This window comes from Cetorhinus maximus, chromosome 12 (genome assembly GCF_964194155.1).
Source record: "Cetorhinus maximus chromosome 12, sCetMax3.hap1.1, whole genome shotgun sequence".
NCBI lineage: Eukaryota > Metazoa > Chordata > Chondrichthyes > Lamniformes > Cetorhinidae > Cetorhinus > Cetorhinus maximus.
The window spans coordinates 15,414,941-15,438,779 of record NC_135890.1 but is presented as its reverse complement, the minus strand read 5'-3'; the positions used below and the strand labels follow the sequence as shown (position 1 = coordinate 15,438,779).

Genomic DNA, 23,839 nt, shown 5'->3' with positions numbered 1-23,839 from the left:
TTTCTATTTTTATTTATTCTCCATTTTTTTTCCCCCCACCTCTCTGATGCGGATTGAATGATCGCAGGGGTGCCAGCAACCCCTCACCCTGCATCGGGCTCAGTCTTCACAGATGAACCAAGGAACTATGCGGTGATTTCCAACTGATAAGTGGGAACCCAGCAAATCGGGTGGCATGCCTATCTGGGAGCAGCAGAAAGGCGTCTCCACTCATTTTAATAGTCAGGCAACCTGCCAAAAGCTCAGCCAATGAAATCGGGAGCTGTAGCCAGGGACGATGGGGATTAGTCCCCTGCACAAATGAGGCCTAGATGGATAAGTCTCTGTCAGGGAATTGGGAGGAAGCCAGAGGCAGGGAAGGCCACTACTGCTGCTCTACTCAGTCTTCGCTTTAAAGTGGCAGGTTCAGCCCTGATTGCTTAATCGAAGACCAACCTGTGTATTTAAAGAAGAGGCGTGCTGGCTTGGGATAGGTGTTCTGGCCATCTGCAGTTTAATGTTCCAGTTGGCCAGATCAGGGCCGGAAAGGAGTGATTAAGTGCTTAACTCAATTTTAACTGCCCCCACCTCGTTACTGGCAGGATATGGATATTAATATGCACCCTCATCTGATCCACCACCCCTGCCCCCTCAGCACTAGCAGTACCACCAATCCCTCAGTACTAGCAGACCATTCTGCTGTTGAGGGGGGCTACTACTGCCTCAATTCTGTTATTATTCAATGTGCACTTTCCAACTGGGACACAGTCTAGAGTGGGAGCTGCTTTAAATCATGCTTCATGTGCTTGACAAACTGATAGTTGTTGCTTTATAACAGTTCAAACCTGAAGTTTTAGATGATTTTCTGCCATTAATCTTGCTCAGTACTATATGAATGAAAGGAACTTCCTCAACGAAATCCAGTAATTTGCTGAGACATAACCTGCCCCTTTTAAACCCTAAAGGTTGTTTCCCATAAGAGCTTATCCTTATTTCTGATCCCTTAAGCTACCCACCCATTGTCGCCACCCACCCCCACCCCCCCGCCCCCATCAAAATCTCAAATAATCCCCTTATATTGAAGTGAGGTTCATAGTCTCTAATTTGAGGGCTCCTTGCTTGCCCCTTTTTCAAAGCTGTGGTTCATTTTCACTGTTTTGCAATCCATTTGCTGTGTCCCAATTGTGATGAGTTTTTTAAGATATTGATAAGGAAATTTCCATTCTCTTCATTCAACTACATCAGTGCTTAGATGGAAATTGCCACACCCTGGAGCTTTGTTCGGTTTCGGACTCCTGAAGATTGCCATTGTTTATGATACCAAGAAATGCCTTTCATTTTAAACTTGTGTTTCTCCCTCCAACCCCCTGTCTTAAAGTGGTTAAAAAAAAGTCACCAAATAATTTAATGTTCTGCTATTTCACTGTCCTCAGATACTACCTCGCAGCTGTTGAGTTTTGTGGATAAATGCATATAATGCAAGCAAGTGTACATGCATGTTTGTGTGCATAACATTAGATAAATTTAACTAATGACACTCACTTGAGTTTGTCTAAATTCTGCGTGGTCAGTGTTCCTAACAAGTTAATTGACTTTTTTTTAAACCTGCATGCTGAAAGCACTGATCAGAACAGTCCTTCTCCGATTGAGTTCACAGGTTGAAATCAAGGCTTGGTGGATGGCGCTTTGGAGGAAATAATTAATGGTCAATCAGATCATTGCATGTTTTTTCCATGATTCCTAATTCTGAATGCATTGACCAAAGGATGGAATGCCTGCTTCTTTCCCTTCAGCTGGACTTGTACTGCGTTCTAAGGGAAGAAGTATTTGGCCCTGTTTCATGCGAACCACACTAAACATCTAGTAATAAAGGAATTTGACTCTGTCAATGTCCCAATTCTGCCATCAACCACATGCAAAATCCCAGTCAAGAATTTGGCATTATTAAAACAAAACTGAGGAAGCATTTCTAGCTGGCTTATGCCACGTCTGTAGTTTTGGAGCTGCTTTGGCTGAGAGAGTTGTGGTGGTATATTACCACACACCCACATTCTGGCTCAGTTTACTAAATAGCATATGGACAGGGGCATTGCAGTAAGCTCACTGCTGTGTTGAACAACAATCAAGGCTAATAGAATTAAGGCTCTATTACAAGCACTTCAGATTAAAGCAAGTATGGAGGTGTCAGCTGTGGCTCAGTTCATAGCACCCTCGCCTTTGAATCAGAGGGTTGTGGGTTCATGTCCCACTCCCGGAAAACCAAGAACTGTGATTGTACTCGAAAGAGTTGCAATCTGTGACTGTTGATAACTCGAAAGAGTTTAAAGCAAGTATGGAGGAACTGTTCTATGGTAGAATTGTATGTGATATGTATGTTGAAATGAAAATACATAGCTAATAATAGCAGCATGTAGCACAAGGTTCTCATTCATGCATACAACGTTCATTCTGTTCGGTATATTTTAATCGAAAGGAAATAAGTTAGGATAAATGAGACCCATTAAGAAGGAAACCCCCTCAGGGGACACTTGTAAAAATGAGATTTTTCAAATCAATATGACCTGACCTTTTTTAAACCATACTTTTTGAGGTATTAATATTCATTGATTTTTATATATGGATGTATTTACTAGAAATCCTATTGTATTAACTTTAAAGAGTAAACCAGTTAATAGTCTCTGAACAGTTTGGAACTTAGATACATTTTATTCCACAAGTAAAGGAAAAGTGTTTACCTTGGGTTACAAGACAAAATGCCAATGCAAAGCTGTTTCATTTTATGCTGACCCTTAAGTTGCACACACAGACCTGACTCCAGATTAAAGCTGTATGATGATCGCTGGAAGTTGGATTCCCACTTTGCTATAGAGTCGAGGCAAGCCCTGTTCTGTACTTTGTCTAAACTTCAGCATTTGTATGAACAGAAATTGAGTTGCACCAACGCTGGAGTTGTAGTTCAAGTGCAGCCTTCATTACCATAGGATAGAGTTTATTTGTGATTGTTGTTGGGCAGTTACTGAAAAAGACACTCACCCAATTTGTGAGGCGTAATAGTTTTATACCATCTTGGCTCTGAAATGAGAATACAGACTTGGACTCATTCCAGGGGTTTTATTTGTTATAAATCAAGAATTTTTACACTGTCAATTAAATATTGTTTTATTTGCAAAGGACCAAGCCTCTGCATTTAAATTCTGATCAAATTTATGACAGAGAATAGGCAGTGTGAAATTTCCATGATGCTGTGCCTTCCTGTCTAATATATTTAATCCTTGACCCTTTTGTTCAATTCATTAACTGCTTTTATATTAACGCTCTTAGATTGGATTCTCAAGACTTGCACCCATGAACCAACTCTTACCACTTGTGTTGCTGAATCCAGCAATTGACTGATAAACATGTTTTTTTTTGCACTATTGAGTCTGAAAAGAGAATAAGGGAGTCTGATTGAACAGTACAGTATAAAAACCTAAACTTGGCTTTTGGAAGCATTTTTCCCAGAAAATGAAGTAAAATGGCACCAGAAAAGGTAGTTTTTGTAAAGCGTTAACTTAGCTGATAACCTTGCATGTCATAAGGGGAGAAATTGTCTTTTATTCATTCTTTGGATGTGGATGTTGCTGATGAGGCCAGCACTTATATCCCGTCCAATGCAACTGAGTGGCTTGCTATGACATGAAGAGGACAACTAAGGGTCAACCACATTGGTCTTGCTGTGGAGTCAAATGTAGGCCAGACAGGGCAAGGAGGGAAGATTTCCTCCTCTGAAGGACATGAATGACAATCCAGTAATTTCATGGCCACTATTATTGATACGAGTTCTCTATTGCAGATTTATTTATTGACTGAATTTAAATTTCCCAGCTGCTGTGGTGGGATTTCAACTCATGTCTCAGGATCATTTGTCCAAGCCTCTGGATGACTCGTCCATTAACATAACCACGATACAAGCATACCTCTGTCTTCCTGCCTACCGCATGTATCGAAATTAATTTTGCACAAGATTGCTAGCAAAATCAAGTTGAGTGATATGTTGTTTGCTAAATTTTCTGAACATAGCAGTGTAATATAATGAGTCATATATTTTGTAACTGTTTCTAACATTCAGCTCTGGATATGGCTCCAGCTTGTTCTGGCTGTTACAGAGGCTACTGATGGCCCTTGTTGTTTATGTTGAACTGCAGTATGGTATCCCCATTGGACAGTTGTCAATTGAGATGTTATTTATGTATTTATTGAGGGATAACAAATATTTATTAATGGTAAATAGTACGGTCAGAATATGTTGTGTTAAAATGATACCCAAAGAGTTAATTAAAATACTGGAAATACTCTAAATATGGCAGCATTTGTGGAGAAAGAAAGAGACCAAGTATTTCAGTTCAATGACCGAGTCAGAATTGGAAAAAATTAAGAGATCTAACAGGTTTTAAACAGGGATGGAGGTAGAGAAAGGGGGAAGGGAAGATAAGAATAAAACAGCTTAGTCTGTACCAGGGGAGAGATGCACTGTTTGAGGGGGTGATGTTGCAAGGCAAAAGTCTGTGGCAATGAGGCAGTTGAAGATACAAAAATAAAATTCGGCCACAGAAGTGCCAGGCAACAACCATCTCCAACAAGAGAAAATCTAACCATCTCCCAGTGACATTCAACGGCATTGCCATCACTGCATCCTCCACCACTAAAATCCTGGTGGTTACCATCGACCAGAAACTGGGCTGGACCAGCCATTATCAATACTGTGGCTACCAGAGCAGGCCAGAGGCTGGGAATTTTGCAGTGATGAACTTATCATTTGACTTCCCAAAGCCTGTCCATCATCAAGAAGAAGCTCAACACGATCCAAGGCAAAGCAGCCCACCCCATTCACCATCTTAAGCTTCAATCTCTCCATCACTGGCACACAGTGGTTGAAGTATATACCATCTCCAGGGTGCATTGCAGCAATTTTCCAAGTCTCCTTGGGCACCATCTTCCAAAGCTGTGACCTCTAACACCTAGAAGATCATAGGCAGCAGGCATATGTGAACGCCACCACCTTCAAGTTCGCCTTCAAATCTTGCACCTTCCTGACCAAAGTTCTCTCAAAGCTGCACTGCAACCCAGAAGTTCCCACACAGACCGAGCACAAGCCATCCCCTTTAAGTTACTGCATGTACACAGTCATGCAAAAAAAATCCATAGAACCTGTGCACTTAAATCACTGGGCCATGCATAACAAAAAATTGGAGGGACCTTTGATCTTGACTTGGAAATAAATGTCTGTTCCTTCACTGTCGCTGGGTTGAGGCAAAAGGAAGACATATCAGAAGCACTGGAAGCTGGCATGGCCAGAACATATGTACCAGAAATACAAAAATTGGAAAAATGAAACACGATCATTAGATGAAGTGAGGTCCAAGGAAGTTTAATCAAGGGTAACTGTGGGAATTGATGGGTTTATTGTCATGCCTCTGGAAATGGAGATAGAGAAGTCAAGGAAGGAAGGAGTCCAAGGTGATCCATGTGAAGGGAAGGGGAGGATGGAAATTGGAAACAAGCTGCTGAAATGTTCAAGCAAAGGCTGAGAGCAGGAAACAGCACCAATAAAACACAATCGCCTCATCAGATTACATTGTTATCAGAGATGAATCTAAAAGCTTGTTACTGTAAACAAAAAAAAAAGTGCTTTTATGCAGTGAAGTATTTTTGAAGTGCAATGGCTTATGCTGGCAGGCGCAGCCATTTTCATACAGCAAACTCCCACAAACAGACATGAGATAATTGATCAATTTGTTTAGGTATGGCATTGTTTCTTGAAAGCATTGATGTTTAGGACACTGGGGGTGCTCTGGGATCTTCTAACAATCAGCACAGCAGGCATGCGCAGTAAGGGGAGGCAGTGGCGTAGTGGTATTGTTGCTGGACTTTCAAATCCCAGGTTCAAATCCCACCTCGGCAGATGAATTCAATTAAAATCTGGAATTAAAAGTCTCATGATGACCATGAAGCCATTGTCAATTGTCGTAAAAACCCATCTGGCCACAAATGTCCTTTAGAGAAAGGAAGGCTGCCATAATGGTCTACATGTGTCTCCAGACTCTCAGCAATGTTGTTGACTCTTCAACGCCCTCTGAAATGGCCTAGCAAGCCACTCAGTTGTATCAAACTGTCAAAAAGTCTCGAAGGAATGAAACCGGACAGATCACCCGGCATTCACCGCGACCCAGGAAACGACAATGGCAAACTCAGCCCTGTTAACCCTGCAAAGTCCTCCTTATTAGTATCTGGGTGCTTGTGCCAAAATTGGAAGAGCTGTCTCACAGACTAGTCTGACATAGTCATACTCATGGAATCATACCTTACAGAAAATGTCCCAGGCACCGCCACCACCATCCCTGGGTATGTCGTGTCCCACCAGCAGGTGTGACGGCAGTGTGGTATACAGTCAGGAGTGAGTTGCCAGAGTAGCTCTCAACACTGACCCCGGACCTCATGAAGTCTCATGGCAGCAGGTCAAACAGCGGCAAGGAAACTTACTGCTGATTACCACGTACCACACCGCAATCAGCTGATGAATCAGTGCTCCTCCATGTTGAACACCACTGGCAGGAAGCACTGAGGGCGACAAGGGCACCGAATGTACTCTAATTGGGGGACTTCAATGTCCATCACCAAGAGTAACTCGGTAGCTCCACTACTGATCGAGCTGGTCGTGTCCTAAAGGACATAGCTGCTAGACTGGGTCTGCAGCAGGTGGTGAAGGAACCAACAAGAGGGAAAACAAACTTGAGCTCATCCTTAGACGCCTGCCTGCCGCAGATGCATCTGGCCATGACAGTATCAGTAGGAGTGAACACTGCACAGTCCTTGTGGAAACAAAGTCCCATGTTCACGCTGAGGATGCCCTCTATCGTGTTGTGTGGCACTACCACCGTGGTAAATGGATAGATTTCAAACAGATCTAGGAACTCAAGACGGCATCCATGAGGCGCTGTGGGCCAACAGCAGCAGCAGAGTTGTACTCGACCACAATCTGTAATCTTATGGCCCAGCATATACCCCCACTCTACCATTATCACCAAGCTAGGGGATCAACCCTGGTTCAATGAAGAGTGCAGGAGGGCATGCCAGGAGCAGCTCCAGGCATACCTAACAATGAGGTGTCAACCTGGTGAAGCTACAACACAGGACTGCTTGCATGTTAACAGCATAAGCAGCAAGTGATAGACAGAGCTAAGCGATTTCACAAATAACGGATCAGATCTAAGCTGTGCAGTCCTGTCACATCCAGCTGTGAATGGTGGTGAACAATTAACCAACTCACTGGAGGAGGAGGCTCCACAGATATTTCCATCCCCAATGATTGAGGAGCCCAGGACATCAGTGCAAAAGATAAGGCTGAAGCACTTGCTGCAAACCTCAGCCAGAAGTGCTGAGTGGATGATCCATCTCGGCCTCCTTCAGAGGCCCCCAGCGCCACAAATGCCGGTCTTCAGCCAATTCGATTCACTCCACGTGATATCAAGAAACGGCTGAAGGCACTGGATACTGCAAAGGCTATGGGCCATGACAGTGTTCTGGCAATAGTACTGAGACTTGTGCTCCAGAACTTGCCAAGCCATTAGCCAAGCTATTCCAGAAAACCTACAACACTGGCATCTACCCGGCTATGTGGAAAATTGCCCAGGTATGTCCTGTACACAAAAAGGAGCACAAGTCCGACCCGTCAAATTACCCCACCCCATCAGTCTACTCTCCATCATCAATAAAGTGATGGAAGGGGTCTTCAACAGAGCTATCAAGTAGCACTTGCTTAGCAGTAACCTGCTCACTGATCCTCAGTTTGAGTTCCGCCAAGGCCACTCAACTCCTGACCTCATTACAGCCTTGGTTCAAACATGGACAAAACAGCTGAACTCCATAGGTGAGGTGAGAGTGACTGCTCTTGATGTCAAGGCAGCATGTGACCAAGTCTGGCATCAAGGACCCCGAACAAAACTGGAGTCAATGGGAATCGATTGGGGGTGGGGGTTAAAACTCTTCAGTGGTTGGAGTCATACCTAGCACAAAGGAAAATGGCTGTGGTTGTTGGAGGTCAATCATCTCAGTTCCAGGACATCACTCAGGGTAGTGTCCTAGGCCCAGACATCTTCAGCTACTTCATCAATGACCTTGCTTACATCATAAGGTCAGCAATGGGTTTGTTTGCTGATGATTGCACAATGTTCACCATTGGCAACGCCTCAGATACTGAAGTAATTCATGTCCAAATGCAGCAAGACTTGGACAATATCCAAGCTTGGGCTGACAAGTGGCAAGTAACATTCACATCACACAAGTGCCAGGCAATGACCATATCCAACAAGAGAGAATCTAAGCATCGTCCCTTGACATTCAATGGCATCACTATCACTGAATCCCCCACTATCAACATCCTGTTGCATTGCCATTGATCAGAAATTGGACAAGCCATATAAATACTGTTACAAGAGCAGGTCAGAGGCTAGGAATCCTGAGACGAGTAACTCACCTCCTGACTCCCCAGAGCCTATCCACCATTTACAAGGTACAAGTCAGGAGTGTGATGGCATACTTTCCCCTTCCCTAGATATGTGCAGCTCTAACAAGACTCAGGCAGCTTGACACCATCCAGGACAAAGAAGTCCGCTTGATTGGCACCCCATCCACAAACTTTCATTTCTTCCACCACTGACGCACAGTTGCAGCAGAGTGTACCATCTACAAGATGCACTTGAGGAACTCACCAAGGCTCCTTAGACATCACCTTCCAAACTCATAGCTACTACCACCTAGAAGGACAAGAGCAGCGGATACATGGGAGCGCCACCACTTGGAAGTTCCCCTCCAAGGCACTCACCATCCTGACTTGGAAATATATCGCTGTTCCTTCACTGTTGCTGGGTCAAAATCCTAGAACTCCCTCCTGAACAACACTGTACCTACACCACATGGACTGCAGCGGTTCAAGAAGGCAGCTCACCACCACCTTCTCAAGAGCAATTAGGGATGGGCAATAAATGCTGGCCTAGCTAGTGAAGCCCATATCCCTTGAATGAATTTTAAAAATCACCAAACCTCACTCATTGAAGCCTCAATGCCAATTGAGAAACACCGTAAAAAGCCTGTGGAGGTTTACTTATTTATAAGGAAAGAATGATTTTATGTGGGCTACTTGATACAACAAGATCCAATGTATCTTCCTGTGATTTAAGAACAAAACAAAAACCCTGAGCATCACTTCTGAGAGACACTGAACTGCCAATAAAATATTAAAATGGGACCCAAAAGCATTACACATCCATTCATATTACATAATGTATTTGATGGCTGCATCACAGAGAGCACTTAAATGTGTTACAACAGTTTGTTCTCAATTTAGGCATACCTTAGTTACATAGAGCTGCTGATATAACAGTGGAATAATCTACACAAAATATTTAGAAGTAAAGAAAGTACTTAAATTTATATAGCATTCAGGGCGACCAGCTCCCAATGAAAAATTTAAGGACGCTTTGGCATCAGCACAAAACCATAAGGGTGTGGGGATTCTGCCAGGGCGGCGGGGTGGGTGGCTGCAAGAGCATTTCAGGCTGTTGGAGAGAAGATTGAAGAGGAGAGTGTGGTAAGTTTGCAAAGGTGCACATGCACAAAGCTCCAACATCTTAAATACAGGAAAGACAGAATCCCAGCCTCGAACAGCCCAAGACGTGGGACATCCAGTCCAACGACAGGACAATTGTGTAAAACCTAGATAGCACATTTCACATCTTCAGAATATTTCCAAAGCCGTTTACAGACAACTAGATAAGCGTAATCACGGTTGTAATGCAGAAAATGCTGCAGTGAATTTACATGCTCCAAGGTCCGACAGACAGCAGGAGGGTAGGTGGCCAGATAATCTGTAACAAAAACAAAAATAGTTGGAAAAACTCAGCAGGTCTGACAGCATCTATGGAGAGAAAGACAGAGTTAATGTTTTGAGTCCGTATGACTCTTCATCAGAATTAAAGAGAAATAGAAATGTAGTGAAATATAAGCTATTTAAGGAGGGGTGGGACAGGTGGAGCTGGATAGAGGGCCAGTGATAGGTGGAGGCAAAGGAGAGATTGCCAAAGATATCATAGACAAAAGAACAAAGGGGTGTTGACGGTGGTGATATTAGCTAAAGGATGTGCTTATGGTGACATTAAGGGTAGAAAGCAGGGTGAGCAAGTGACAGATGGCCCTAGTGGGGGTGGGGTGGGGGAAGGAACCAAAATAGGCTAAAAGGTGGAGATAAAACAATGGATGGAAATAAATTTAATAAAAATAATAGAAATAGGTGGGAAAAGAAAAATATATTTTTAAAATATATAACAATTATTAGAAAAAAGGGGGTGGGGATGGAGGAGGGAGTTCATGATCTGAAGTTGTTGAACTCAATGTTAAGTCCGGAAAGCTGTAAAGTGCCTAGTCAGAAGATGAGGTGCTGTCCCTCCAGTTTGCATTGAACTTCACTGGAACATTGCAGCAGGCCAAGGACGGACATGTGGGCATGAGAGCAGGGTGGAGTGTTTAAATGGCAAGCGACAGGGAGGTCTGGGTCATGCTTGCGGTCACCCAGTCTGCGTTTGGTCTCTCCAATGTAGAGGAGACCGCATTGGGAGCAGCGAGTGCAGCAGGCTAAATTGAGGGAAGTGCAAATAAAGTGCTGCTTCACTTGAAAGGAGTGTTTGGGCCCTTGGACGGTGAGGAGGGGGGAAGTAAAGGGGCAGGTGGTGCACTTTCTGCAGTTGCACGGGAAGGTGCCATGGGAGTGGTTTGAGCTGTAGGGGGTGATGGAGGAGTGGACCAGGGTGTTGCGGAGGGAACGATCCCTATGGAATGCCAACAGGGAGTGAAGGGAAGATGTGCTTGGTGGTGGCATCATGCTGGAGTTGGCAGAAATGGCGGAGGATGAGCCTTTGAATGCGGAGGCTGGTGGGGTGATAAGTGAGGACAAGGGGGACCCTATCATGGTTCTGGGAGGGAGAGGAAGATGTGAGGGCGGATGCGCGGGAGATTGGCCGGACACGATTGAGGGTCCTGTCAACCATTGTGGGTGGAAAACCTCGGTTAAGAAAGAGGGAAGACATGTCAGAGGAACTGTTTTGGAAAGTGGCATCATCAGAACAGATGCGACAGAGGCGAAGGAACTGAGAGAATGGGATGGAGTCTGTCTGTTGGTGTTGATTGCAGGATAAATGTTGTCCAGACCACCAGAAGCACTCCTTTTCTTGCATTGTACCTTGGGGTCTTCAACATCCACCTGAATGGACAGGGCCTTAGTTTAATCTCTTCTTTAGAAAAATACATACATATGAGTGCAGCACTCCCTCAGCACTGAACTGAGGTGTCAGCTTAAATTATGTGCTAATTCTCTGAAATACAGGTTGAATCCACAACTCCCTGCAGAGGCAAGATTCCTCCCACTGAGTCAAGCAGGCACCTGGCGGAAGGTGCTGACAGTTCACTAGTATATGTACCACACCATTACCCTTGTTCATTTGGAAGTTCAGAACAGCTGTCCTCCAAGGATCAATGCTGGATTGTGAACCTTTGCTTTAACTTCTTTGGTGGAATGTAATGTGACCTGTGAACCTATGAAAAACTTATGCATTTGGACATAAAATGCTGAGGTTTGTGCTCAAGATATAGCCTACTGAATTACCCATGTTACAATGAATGAGAAAGGCATTGTTATTTTGTTTATGCTTGTTCAAAGTTTTGTGTAGAAATCGCTCATTGGCAATGATGGTGCTCTATTCGAGTTCACCATACCTGAGCAATACGATCCACAATCCTTTTTCCACATGAAGGACTTTAGTGAATCAGAACGATATGGCTTCATGTAGAGAAGTTCTCCATAAAATATGTTTGCAATGGCATAACATTTACCCACAGTTTTAAAGCAGGATAGCAAGAGATAGCTGAGACACTGACGAATGCATGGCTGTCTCTATTTATGACCTTAAAGATTACATGACCCTTCATGGCACCATTTTCTCTCAATCAAGTGTATCTACAAAAATCAAACCATTTTATGGCCCCAATTTGAAAATAAAACTATGTAAATTTTAGAACCTGTAAAAGTGGACAGTACACCATCACAGGCATGGCCAAACCACAGCCCACGAGCCGCATGCAGCTCTTTGACACTTAATGTGGCTCGTGAAAAACTATTGGCTGAACGTCTCAATTTAATATAAACTTTGTAACGAAACCCAAACTTACCTGCTGATCGGGAACAGTGGTCAGGAACTGCAAGTCCTGAGAGTCTTCGGACTTCCCCCATATGTACAGGCCAGTAAGGGGTTGCACATGTGCACTTAAGCAACTTTTCATTCTTCAGGCCCTCGACCGGCCCCATGTGCCTGCGCCTAGGGAAAAAAGAAGGGCATGAAAACCAAGGTCAGGTGACCGGGTCCAGAGTGCCATAGTCCAGAACTGCCCTGGAGAGGGGGACAAGGACGAGGCCCCAAGAAGTATCCCAGAGGCAAGGCGAGGAGGCAAGGGATAGGAGCAGGTCCCCAGTTGATTTAAGAAAAGGAGAAAACAGTCTCCTGTGTAAACTTTGTGAATGAAAATGACATTGCCAAGTTGTAAGAAATGTAAGCATGAAGGTGAAAACAGAACAACCAGAATGGAAGGAAAGTTTTGCATTCACCCTTAAAGGCAGAAAACCTATGTACCTTATCTACAATGCATCACTCATTCTCTACAAAGCCAGTAACTTGAAACACCACTACGAAACCACAAAAATTTTCCGTCTGAGTATCCTCCTAAATCAGAATTCTGGAAAAACAGGTTAACCGTGTTAAAATCATCCCTAAATAGCCAACAGACACTACTTTCATCGCTCATTAACGAAGCTAACACAATGACCAAAGCTAGTTTTGTTATATTGTGGAGTATTGCTCGTGCTAAACATCGATACTCTGATGGAGAATTTGTTCAGAAGAATATTGCTTATGTTGTTGCAGTTTTAGATCCAAATAACACAAAACTTCAGCGACTAATAACACAAATTCCAATTTCACGCCACACTACGATCAGGTGTGTCTCCCAGATCAGTGCTGATGTTGAAAGCAAACTACAGAACAATCTGAAAGTTCACTAGCATTCACTAGCAATCTTGAAATAGGGTGACTTCTGATAAGTCACTGGGGAACAGGTTGCCAGAGTATTTGCTGGGGTCGTATCTTCAAAGACCTGTGGGGCCCCAGTGTCTGTCATCATTGACACTCTTTGAATGTAAATATGTCTGAGGATCGAATATTGTGGGGTAAGGATGTTGCAGTCAGTAATTCTCCATTAGAAATCTGTTTGCATGGGTTGCTGGATGGCATTATCAGATGAATGTTAAACTCCACAGATGCTGCACAGGGGAAAGATGCTGAAGGCTATAGAGGGAAGACAATCATTGAATTAATACCAGTAAATTATAAATTTAAACACACCTATCTTATAACGTATTTATTTTTCAGTTGTATACATAAATATTTCTGAAACTGCCACAACTATTCTCTATCCAGAACATGGTGAATAAGTGGCTGTGGTGAATATTGCCAGTTTGGTGCCTTCAGATTAGGATAAAAGACTGCCTGGCCAATAAAGGTTTATATCCCAAGTAGTGATACAGCACAAATTTACTGAAGAGTTAAGTGTTGTGGGTGGCAAACTAGTTTGTTAATGCAAATTTGAAGTATTTGAGGCTGATGAGTGTTTACTGATGTGGCAAGAACAGCCATGAATAGTAGACATCCAAAATACTAAAACAAATGCTAGAAATATGGAGCATGTCTGTCGACGCCTTGAAAGATAAAAAGAGGCTTTTGTTACAGTGCCTTTGTCAAAATACATATTCTGCCTTGTCTTCAAGTACTGAACTCATGTTTAACTTTATATCTGATTTAGGTGATTAGAGTTTGTAATTTATGTTCTTTTCAATGTGGAATGGTGAGGGAAGGTCCACAGACAAGAGAGACTCCAAATCATTTGGACTTGATATGCCTGAATCTTCTAATACTTAGTGGTTCTATGGCAATAGGATAAATTTATCAAAATCTGCTATCCCGTCCATTTAATAGTTTATATTTGATTCATGATTCATTCGTATAATATTCATCAGCACCACTCTGATCTAGTCTACAGGTTTGGTTGACTCCTGGTTAGGCAAATTAAACCAACTGCCACTTTTACCTAAAAGAGAACTTGGGGCTGTTGCAAGACACTTTTAATACTGGGAGCACTTCTCCACTTCCCAAATTCTAACACTAGTTGATTATTTGATACATACATTGAAAGAGCAGTTTCCATATGGATGTTTTCCCTTGCCTGCTAACAACTAAGAATTGTTTTGGAGGCATTATTTTGAGGTTTCCTTTTATCACTGGACAACAAGAAGACACTTGCTGCTGGATTATCCAGTGGCCAAGGACATTGGTGCATCAGTGCATGAAATATGAAATATACACCTTCCAACTTAAAAAAAAATCTATGAGGTTGTTAAACTTCTGTTTGCAGTTGGACCATCAAACATATTTGGTTACCTCATGCTTCCGCCTGTTGCTTTCTGTGTATCTCTTCCAAAGGAAGTACAGCTTTGAATGTCAGACAAGCAGATCCATGTGGTTTATATTAAAGTAACAATTGGGGAATTCTGTATGCTGCACAATGTTATACAAGTAAGAGAAGAATCTTGCTGTCATGACAGCACTTTAATAATAGAGGACCACTATGAGGACTGCTCGAGTGGAGTTGTGTTTACGATGGCCTCTTCCTTTCAAGACAGTAAATTATAAATTTATCCTTAGTTCTTGATGCCTGTTAAAATGTGACTCGTTATACACAGCAGTGGTTGGGAAGGCCAGTCATCTGATTGAAGCTACTTCATTTTCCAGCTGAGGCTGGACAGCAGCAAGGGTCGGAGACAGGAGCCCAGTTACCTGGAGCACAGGAGTGATGTGAATTGTGTTTGCGAGGAACTGTGCTGCAGTGGGCCCTCTTTGCAGTGGGGGGGATATGCACCTGCGTATGATCGTACAGGGACCATGCCAGTGTTTCACAGCAGAACCTGGCCTAAAATTGTCTTAGAACACCCTGGCTATTGGACCAAATTCCGTTCTGTCAAGACATACACCAACCACTCCATCTTTAAAAGAAAAACATGCATAGGCATTTTTCTCTCATCAAAATGAAATTTGGGACTGGAACACCAAGACCTTCATGGGCAACCCTAACAGCGACAGGCTTGAGCGCTGCGCTGCCATCATAACTCGGGAACTCAGGCATCTCGACAACGATGTTGCTCTCTAAGTGAGACATACTGTGCAGGAGAATGCCAACTGAACGAGCAAGGTGGCAGAAATACCTTTTCCTGGAAGAGCTTTCCACAAGAGAAACGACACCCCCCTGGGGTGGGCTTCACCATCAAAACTGAACTTGCCTAGTGCCTCAGCAACACCCTTTTTGGGATAAGCGAGCTCCTCATGACTGCCTGGTTCATCCTAACAAGGAATTGACATGCCCCTGTCATCAACACGTACGCTCCTACACTTGAGGCAACAGAGGAGGCCAAGGATGGACCGCACACTGACCTTAAGCAACCCCTAGCCTGAGTACCAGTGGGTGACAAACTGATCCTCTTTGGTGATTGCAACGCCAGAGCCAGGAAAGGTGCAAATCTTTGGAAAGATATTGTTTGGAAGGAAGGAGTAGGGAAAACAAACACCAACAGAGTCCACCTCTTGATGAAGCGTCGAGAACATGACATTCTCGTAACCAACACCCAGTTCCACCAGCAAGACAAGCACAAAACTTCACAGCAACATCCATGGTTCGAACACTGCTTGACTCTAGCATTGTTCAAGCAAGAACTACATGTCGACATAACGACATAACCCGTGCCATTTAAGGAATTGATGACTGCTGGACTCATCATCACCTTATCTAATCTCCCATCTCCATCAGCTTGGCCCCCAAACAGCAGAGGCGATAGAAGCAATGCCGCAAGAAAATAAACATTGCCTCAAAGATCCCACTAAGGTGCTCTTTCTCAGTTAGCCACCTCATTGCCAACCTCTCAACTTCCAGTCACCAGGCACTATAGTGTGCGCACAATGACTGGTCAACTCCAAAGTCAACCAGAGCAAGCATCTGCAAGGAGGTCCTTGGCCTACCTACCAGGAAACTTTTTGACTGGCTTAACGAAAACAACCAAGAGATACAAGACTTATTCCAATGTAATCACAAAGCTTTCTCAGACTAGAAACTTCACCAAACCTCAAGAGGAATGCAGCAGTCTGACAGACGTTTGAAAGCAATGGTACAGCGTAAAACCCTTGACATAAAGAACATATGATGGGTAGAAAGAGCATGTCAGATCCAACAACTCACCAGTTTTAGCAATCTAAAGAAGGGGATTATGCATGGTAATTGCTCTTCTGTTATCCAAACAATTACCAAATTTTAAAATGCCTTCAGTTCCACCAGATGGTGGCAAAAAAATATTTGCCAGAATTGTCTTTTTGAGTATATGAACAGACTTGCATTTTTCTAGTGCATTAACCTTGAATTATTACAGATGTTATCACACCACAACAAAAGCATTCAAACCACTTTGCACAAAGTATCTTGAAGGCATATTTGTTGGTATATTGGTAAACAATGCAGCATTTTTGTTACATAAACCACAATCCCACAAGGCTACAATAAAATGAATCACTTTGTCTGCTTTAGTGATCATCACTGTGGAAAGAGTATTAGCCAGGGCACTATTCTACTCAGGAAGTTATCGGCTTCATACTACTATCTTCAGTCACGGTCCACAGTTATCTTTCTAATGCTTATTTACTTGACAGTAGTCAGAGAAGGAACCTTGAAATAATATGGGTGAGGAAGACCATTCTGCCCATTCGAGCTTATCCATGCAAAAAAAAGGCCTATGGTCCATTCCAGAGCCTAGCTATTTATTGAATAATATCTGTGTCTTTGCTTTCACGATGTTATATTAGCTCTTCATGCGAAGAGCTTATTAACACTGGTCAAAATTTGCCAATTCATGACCTATGGTTCTGAATGGATCAGTAACACATCATTTGGCACATTTCTCCAATGAGTCATAAATGAGCTTGTAAAATGACTTGACAGTTGCTTTGTTTCACTTTGTTTTTCATTCCTCCATTTCGCTTTATCTTATTTAACCTTTTCAATCTTTCTGAATTCAATGACAATAGTTCCTATTCATGAATATTTCAAATATGGAAAATAGCATGTATCACCACTGTCCTTCAAAAAAGCACAGATTAAAATTTCCCATTAGGGCAGCAAATCCCCATTCATAGCAAATGAAATGAATGAGCAATTAATTGATCATCTGTTGGTAAATGGCTACATTGGTTAACATACTATGCTTCCCTCCACATAGTGCCATGAGATCTTCAGTATCCACCCGAGTGAGCAGATGGGACCTTTCTTTAAAGTCTTATCCAAACAATGTCAGTCTGTTTCAGATGCTTAGGCGCTGAGATGGGCTTTGACTATTCAAACTTTTTACTCGGACAAGATTGTAATTAACTGAATCAAGCAGGCAGGAATCCATGTGCTTGGACAACCTCCGCTGGTCCTAAATCTTATGAAAAGTTCCATCTAGCAACAAGCCTATTTTGTTGAAATGTGAATCCAGCACAGGTCAGATGTTCAGTCTTGAGGGATGCCCAACCTGGTCACCAATTCATGTTCACAAACAGATGGATCACAATATACGAGATTGCTACTTTGAACCCGCATTCCCCCTAAGCAACCCAAAAGTTGCCATGCAGGTTGCATTCAAGTCAACCTTAAGTAACTGCACCTGTACGCCATCCAAAAAAAATTAAAGCCTCGCATAATTAAACTAATTGGTCACACACTCCTAAAATAAATTAGAGGACATGTTAGGTGGAATCCTGTCTGAATTTTTTTTCTCAGATGAATTCTCCTCAACACCAATATCTCTTGCCCAAGAGCATTGAGGGCAGTTTCAATATTTATTTAATCCCTGGGGAGTGGAACAGGCACTGTTTCCTTTTTAGCGAATGTTCCACTGAGATACAAATGCTTTTTCTCCTCAGGTTTGACTGCACAGTTTGATTTCTTTGTTCAAAGCCAGCAAATTAACTATTATAGTGCAGATGCTCCAGTTTCAGAATTGCCACAAGGTTATTAATGAAGTGAAATGGTGGCTACATGAAATAATAGCATTAGATCCACTTTCTTCATTCTTTTATCGGACGTTGGCGTCGCAGGCTAGGCCAGCATTTTTATTGCCCATCCCTAATTGCCCTTGAGAAGGTAGTGATGTGCTGCCTTCTTGAACTGCTGCAGTCTAAGTGGTGTAGGTACACCCACAGTGCTGTTTGGGAGGGAGTTCAATGATTTTGACACAGGAGCGGCGATATAGTTCCAAGTGAAGATGGTGTGTGACTTGAAGGGGAACTTGCAGATGGTGTTCCCATACATGTTGCCCTTGTCCTTCTAGGTGATAGAGGTTACAGGTTTGGAAGGCGCTATCCAAGGAGCCTTGGTGAGTTGCTGCAGTACATCTTGAATATTGGACACACTGCTGCCACAGTGCGTGGGTGGTGGAAGGGGTGAATTGTTGGAAGTGTTGGACGTGGTGTCAATCAAGGGAGCTGCCTTGTCCTGGATGGTGTCAAGCTGCTTGTGTTGTTGGGGCTGCACTCATCCAGGCAAGTGGAGTATATTCCATCACACTCCTAACTTCTGCCTTGTAAATGTTGGCGCAGGCTGTGGAGAGTCAGGAGATAAGTGTCTCGCCACAGAATCCCCAGCCTCTGACCTGCTCTTGTAGCCACTGTATTTATATGGCTAGTCCAGTTCAGTTTCTGGTTAATGGTAACCCTCAGGATATTGATAGTGGGGGATTTAACAATGGTAATGCCATTGAATGTCAAGGGTAGATGGTTGGATTCTCTCTTGTGGAGATGGTCATTGCCTGGCACTTGTGTGGCGTGAAGGTTACTTGACCCTTGTCAGCCCGAGCCTGACTGTTGTCAAAGTCATGCTGTGCATATGGGCACGGACTGCTTCAATATCTGAGGAATCAGGAATGGTGCTGAACATTATGCAACCATCAATGAGCACCCCCATTTCTGATCTTATAATGGAAGGAACATCATTAATGAAGCAGCTGAAGATGGTTGGGCCAAGTACACTACCCTGAGGAGTTCCTGCAGTGATATCCTGGGGCTGAGATGATTGACCTCCAACAATCACAAGCATCTTCCTTTGTGCTAGGCATAACTCCAAGCAGGATTCCCCCAATTCCCATTGACTCCAATTTTGCTAGGGATCCTTGGTGCCACACTTGGTCAAATGCTGCCTTGATGCCAAGGGCAGTTGCTGTCATTTCACCTCTGGAGTTCAGCTCTTTTGTCCATGTTTGAACTAAGGCAAATGAGGTCAGGGGTTAGAGTGACCCTGATGGAACCCAAACTGAGCATCAGTGAGCAGGCTGTTTCTGAATAAGTGGCACTTGATAGCACTGTCGACAGCCCCTTCCATCACTTTGCTGATGATCGAGGGAAGACTGATGGGTCAATAATCGGCCAGGTTGGATTTGTCCTGCTTTTTGTGGGCAGGACATACCTGGGCAATTTTCCACATTACCAGTAGATGCAAGTGTTGTAGCTGTACTAGAACAGCTTGGCTAATGGTGCGGTAAGTTCTGGAGCACAATTGTTCAGTACTGTCGCTGGAATGTTGTCAGGACCATTGCCTTTGCACTCTCCAGTGCCTTCAGCCGTTTCTTGATATCACGTGGAGTGAATCAAATTGGCTGAAGCCTGGTTTCTGTGGTGCTGGAGACCTGAGGAAGAGGCTGAGATGGATCATCCACTCGGTGCTTTTGGTTGAAGATTGCAAAAGACAAGGCTGAAGCATTTGCAACACTGCTGTGATGGGCTCGCCCGTCCTTGAGGACGGGGATATTTGTGGAGCCACCTCCTCCAGTGGGTTGTTTAATTGTCCACCACCATTCACGATTGGATGTGGCAGAACTATAGAGCTTAGATCTGATCCGTTAGTTATGCAATCGGTTAGCTCTGCCTATCGCTTGCTGCTAATTGTCATGCACGTAGTCCTGTGTTGTATCTTCACCAGGTTGACACCTCATTTTTAGGTATGCCTGGTGCTGCTCCTGGCATGCCCTCCTGCATTCTTCGAGGAGCCAGGCTCAATCCACTAGCTTGCTGGTAATGGTAAAGTAAAGGATTTGTCAGGCCACGAGGTTACAGATGGTGGTTGGATACAATTCTGCTGCTGCTGATGGCCCACAGTGCTTCATGGATGCTCAGTTTTGAGTTGCTAGATCTTCGAAATCTATCCCATTTGGCACAACAGAAGTGCCACACAACACTAGTAACATTAACAGCATCTCAGTACAAAAGAAATTGGCTTTTTTGGAGTGTGTTTTGTGCAGAGAAAGCAATTTCTGCTGTGTATAATTGAGGTGAAGTTTTTTTTTTTATTTCTCCTTGGTGTCGAGGTAATGCTATCAAAGCCTCACTTACCGCTTATCCTAAAATGCCATGAACAGATATTGATGAGTGCCTTTATACCTATGCCATGACTGCACGTGAACAGGTTTATTAGCAGCCACATGTTCGGTAGGTTTTTAGCACTACAGCCAGGATGTTGTCAGAGCCTTTAAACTTCATTATGCCCACTGTATGTAGCTAATAATATCATCTGGTATGTGCCGAATAAATGAATACTGGGACCTATGATAGTGCTGACCTCGGGAGGAGACCAAGTGGGATTGTTCACTTTGGCAGAAACTGGTTGCAAACATTTCTCCTGGTTACAGGCCTGTCATTTGTTTTGCAAGTGCTGATACTAGAATAAGACTTACAATGGCCTTTGATATTTATGTAGCTTTAAATGGCCATATATTTTTCTTTACCTTGTTTTGAAATACAGGCTTGAACATGATAAACGATACGTTCATGATGAAATTAGCAAGATTCTTCAACGCGAACGAGATGCAGCAAGTGATAGTGTTATAAAAGCTGTATTGCGGGAGAGAGCGCTGACTGAAGAGGAACGAGTGAAAGCCAAGCATGTTGTAAGTAGACTGCTAGCCTTTGCTTACTGATGTATCTTCTGGCTTTAGAACTCTAAACTTTGATAAGAAGAAAATTGCTGTCAGTACTCAGTCTAATATTTAGTTATGTCAATAATGTGCAACACCAGATAATAGGTGCCACCCCTTGTTAAAAAGTCCTTTCCACTGACTCCCCAGAAAATCTCCAATAGTCAAGTGACGAGTGAAATGATCTATACTTCAACCTTTTATTGTGGCTGACGGCATTGGTCATGTATTATGGTACTGATTGCTGTTAGGTCTGTGTTGGCAAACATGTGGCACTTCCCAAATTCCTACCTTGAAAAATGGCTTGAATGCAGTTTGGTAAAGTCTTTATCTTCAGAAGAAACTAACATTTTTCAGCATGTTTGGTGCGTAGAAATAACAATGTTAATGATATTGTCCTCCACCATTCACAACAGGATGTTGCAAGACTTTGATATGATCTATTGGTTGTGGGGTTGCATAGTTCTGTCTATCACATGCTACTTCTGCTGTTGAGCATACATGTATCCTGTGTGGAAGCTTTACCAGGTTGGCATCTCTTTTTCAAAATGTCTAGTGCTACTCCTGGCATGCTTTCCACGCACTGAACCAGGATTAACCCCTCTGGCTTGATAATAATAGAGTGACAGGTATGCTGGGCCAATAGATTTAAAAATTGTGGTTAAGTATGATTCTGTGCTGGTGGTGGACAGTGCCTCATGGATGCCCATTTAGCATGGTGGCAGTGCTACACAGCACAAGGGACGCTATCTTTAGTGTGAAGACAGGACTTCACCTATGCATGGATTGTGCGGTGGTCACTCCTACCAATATTGTCATGGACAGATGCACCTGTGACATGTAGATTGGTGAAGTCAATTGGTCTTTCCCTCTTGTTGGTTTCCTCACCACCTGCTGTAGGCCCAGTCTGGCAGCTATTTCCTTCAGGACTTGGTCATCTGTGGTCCTACCAAGCTATTGTTGGTGATGAGCATTGAAGTTCCTCACCCAGATTACATTATGTGCTCCTCTTGCCCTCAGTGCTTCTTCCAAGTGGCGTTCAACATGGAGTAGTGCTGATTAATCAGCTGAGGGACAGTGGGCAGTACATGGTAATCAACAGGAGTTTTCTTTGCCTGTGTTTGACCTAATGCCATGAGACTTCATGGGAGTCAATGTTGAAGATTCCCAGGGAAATTCCCTCTTGTCTGTATGTTGCTGTGTTGCCACTTCTGGTGGGTCTGGCCTGTCGGTGGAACAGGACATACCCTAGGACAGTGATGGTGTCTGAAGTATTGTCTGTAAGGTATGATTTGGTGAGTATGATTATTTCAGGCTTTTGCTTGACTAGCTTTTGGGACAACTCTCCCAATTTTGGGACAAACCCTTAGATGTTAGTAAGGAGGATTTGCAGGGTAAACAGAGCTGGGTATACTGTTGCCATTTCCAGTACCTAGGTCGATGCCGGGTTGTCCACCTGGCTTTATTCCTTTTCAACTTTTTTGTTGTGGCTTTGTACAACCAAGTGGCTTGCCAGGTCACTTTGCAGGGCAGTTGAGAGTCAAACACAAAGGATCTGAGGGAAGCTCAAGATCAGTTTCAATTATGATACCTCCATCATTAAATAAGCTGCTCACATTGTGTCCCCATGGTGTGGCTGTTAATACAAATCGTGTGGATGTGGACATCAGGTGAGAAGAGGAAGAGCCTTTGCTCTGATGACTCTCACAGCTGAATAGCCTGTGAAAGCTTACAGCCCAGGTGTCCTGAAATGACTTCACAAAAACTGCTAGGTAATTGCAGACATGTGGAGAACTACATTGTAGGTGAGTCATTGCCTTTAGAGTGGATGGAAAAGAGGGAAGACTTTCTTAAAGCATTTGTGAATAACTGTCCTTGACCAGGGGAATGGTAATGAAAGTGCATTGAAGAGGTTGCAGATGAGGCAATCCAAAATACTGCCACCTTGTTTCAACTTGCACCGAATCCAGTTTCCCTATCGCTCTGCGCTCGTTGACCTACATTGACTTGCAGCCAGATCATGTCTTGATTTTAAAATTCTCATCCTTGGTTTCAGATTCCTCCATGGCCTCATCCCTCCCTAACTCTAATCTCCTCCAACTCCACATTCTCCAAGATATCTTTTAAAAAAGGAGGCAGGGGAAAAAAGGGAATTACAGACTGGTTAGCCTAACATCAGTAATAGGGAAAATGCTAGAGTATTTTAAAGGATGTGATAACAGGATACTTAGAAAATATCAATGGATTAGACAAAGCCAGCATGGATTTATGAAGGGGAAATCATGGTTGACAAACCTACTGGAGTTTTTGAGGACGTAACAAGTAAAATTGATGAGGGAGAACCAGTGGATGTTGTGTATTTGAATTTTCTGAAAGCATTTGACGAAGTCCCACAAAAGGAGTTAGTGTATAAAATTAAAGCACATGGGATTGGGGGTAATATATTGGCATGGATTGAGAATTGGTTAGCAGACAAGAAACAGAGTAGGAGTAAATGGGTCTTTTTCAGAATGGCAGGCGGTGTCTAGTGGGGTACTGCAGGGACCAGTGCTTGGGCTCCAGCTATTCACTATATATATCAATGATTTCGATAAAGGAACCAAATGTAATATTTCCAAGTTTGTTGACGGCAGGAAACTTAGTGGGAATGAGAGTGGTGAGGCTTCAAGGCGATTTAAACAAGTT

At 43.3% G+C, this 23,839-nt stretch overlaps 1 protein-coding gene across 1 annotated transcript in view; it reads left to right on the top strand.

Moving 5' to 3' along the window:
- Positions 1–23,839, top strand: part of chchd3a (coiled-coil-helix-coiled-coil-helix domain containing 3a) — a 331,631-nt gene that overhangs the window by 123,679 nt on the left and 184,113 nt on the right. Inside the window, exon 4 of the mRNA XM_078553053.1 lies at positions 20,983–21,127. Within this exon, the coding sequence (XP_078409179.1) occupies positions 20,983–21,127 (145 nt within the window). The remainder of the gene's footprint in view (positions 1–20,982; positions 21,128–23,839) is intronic.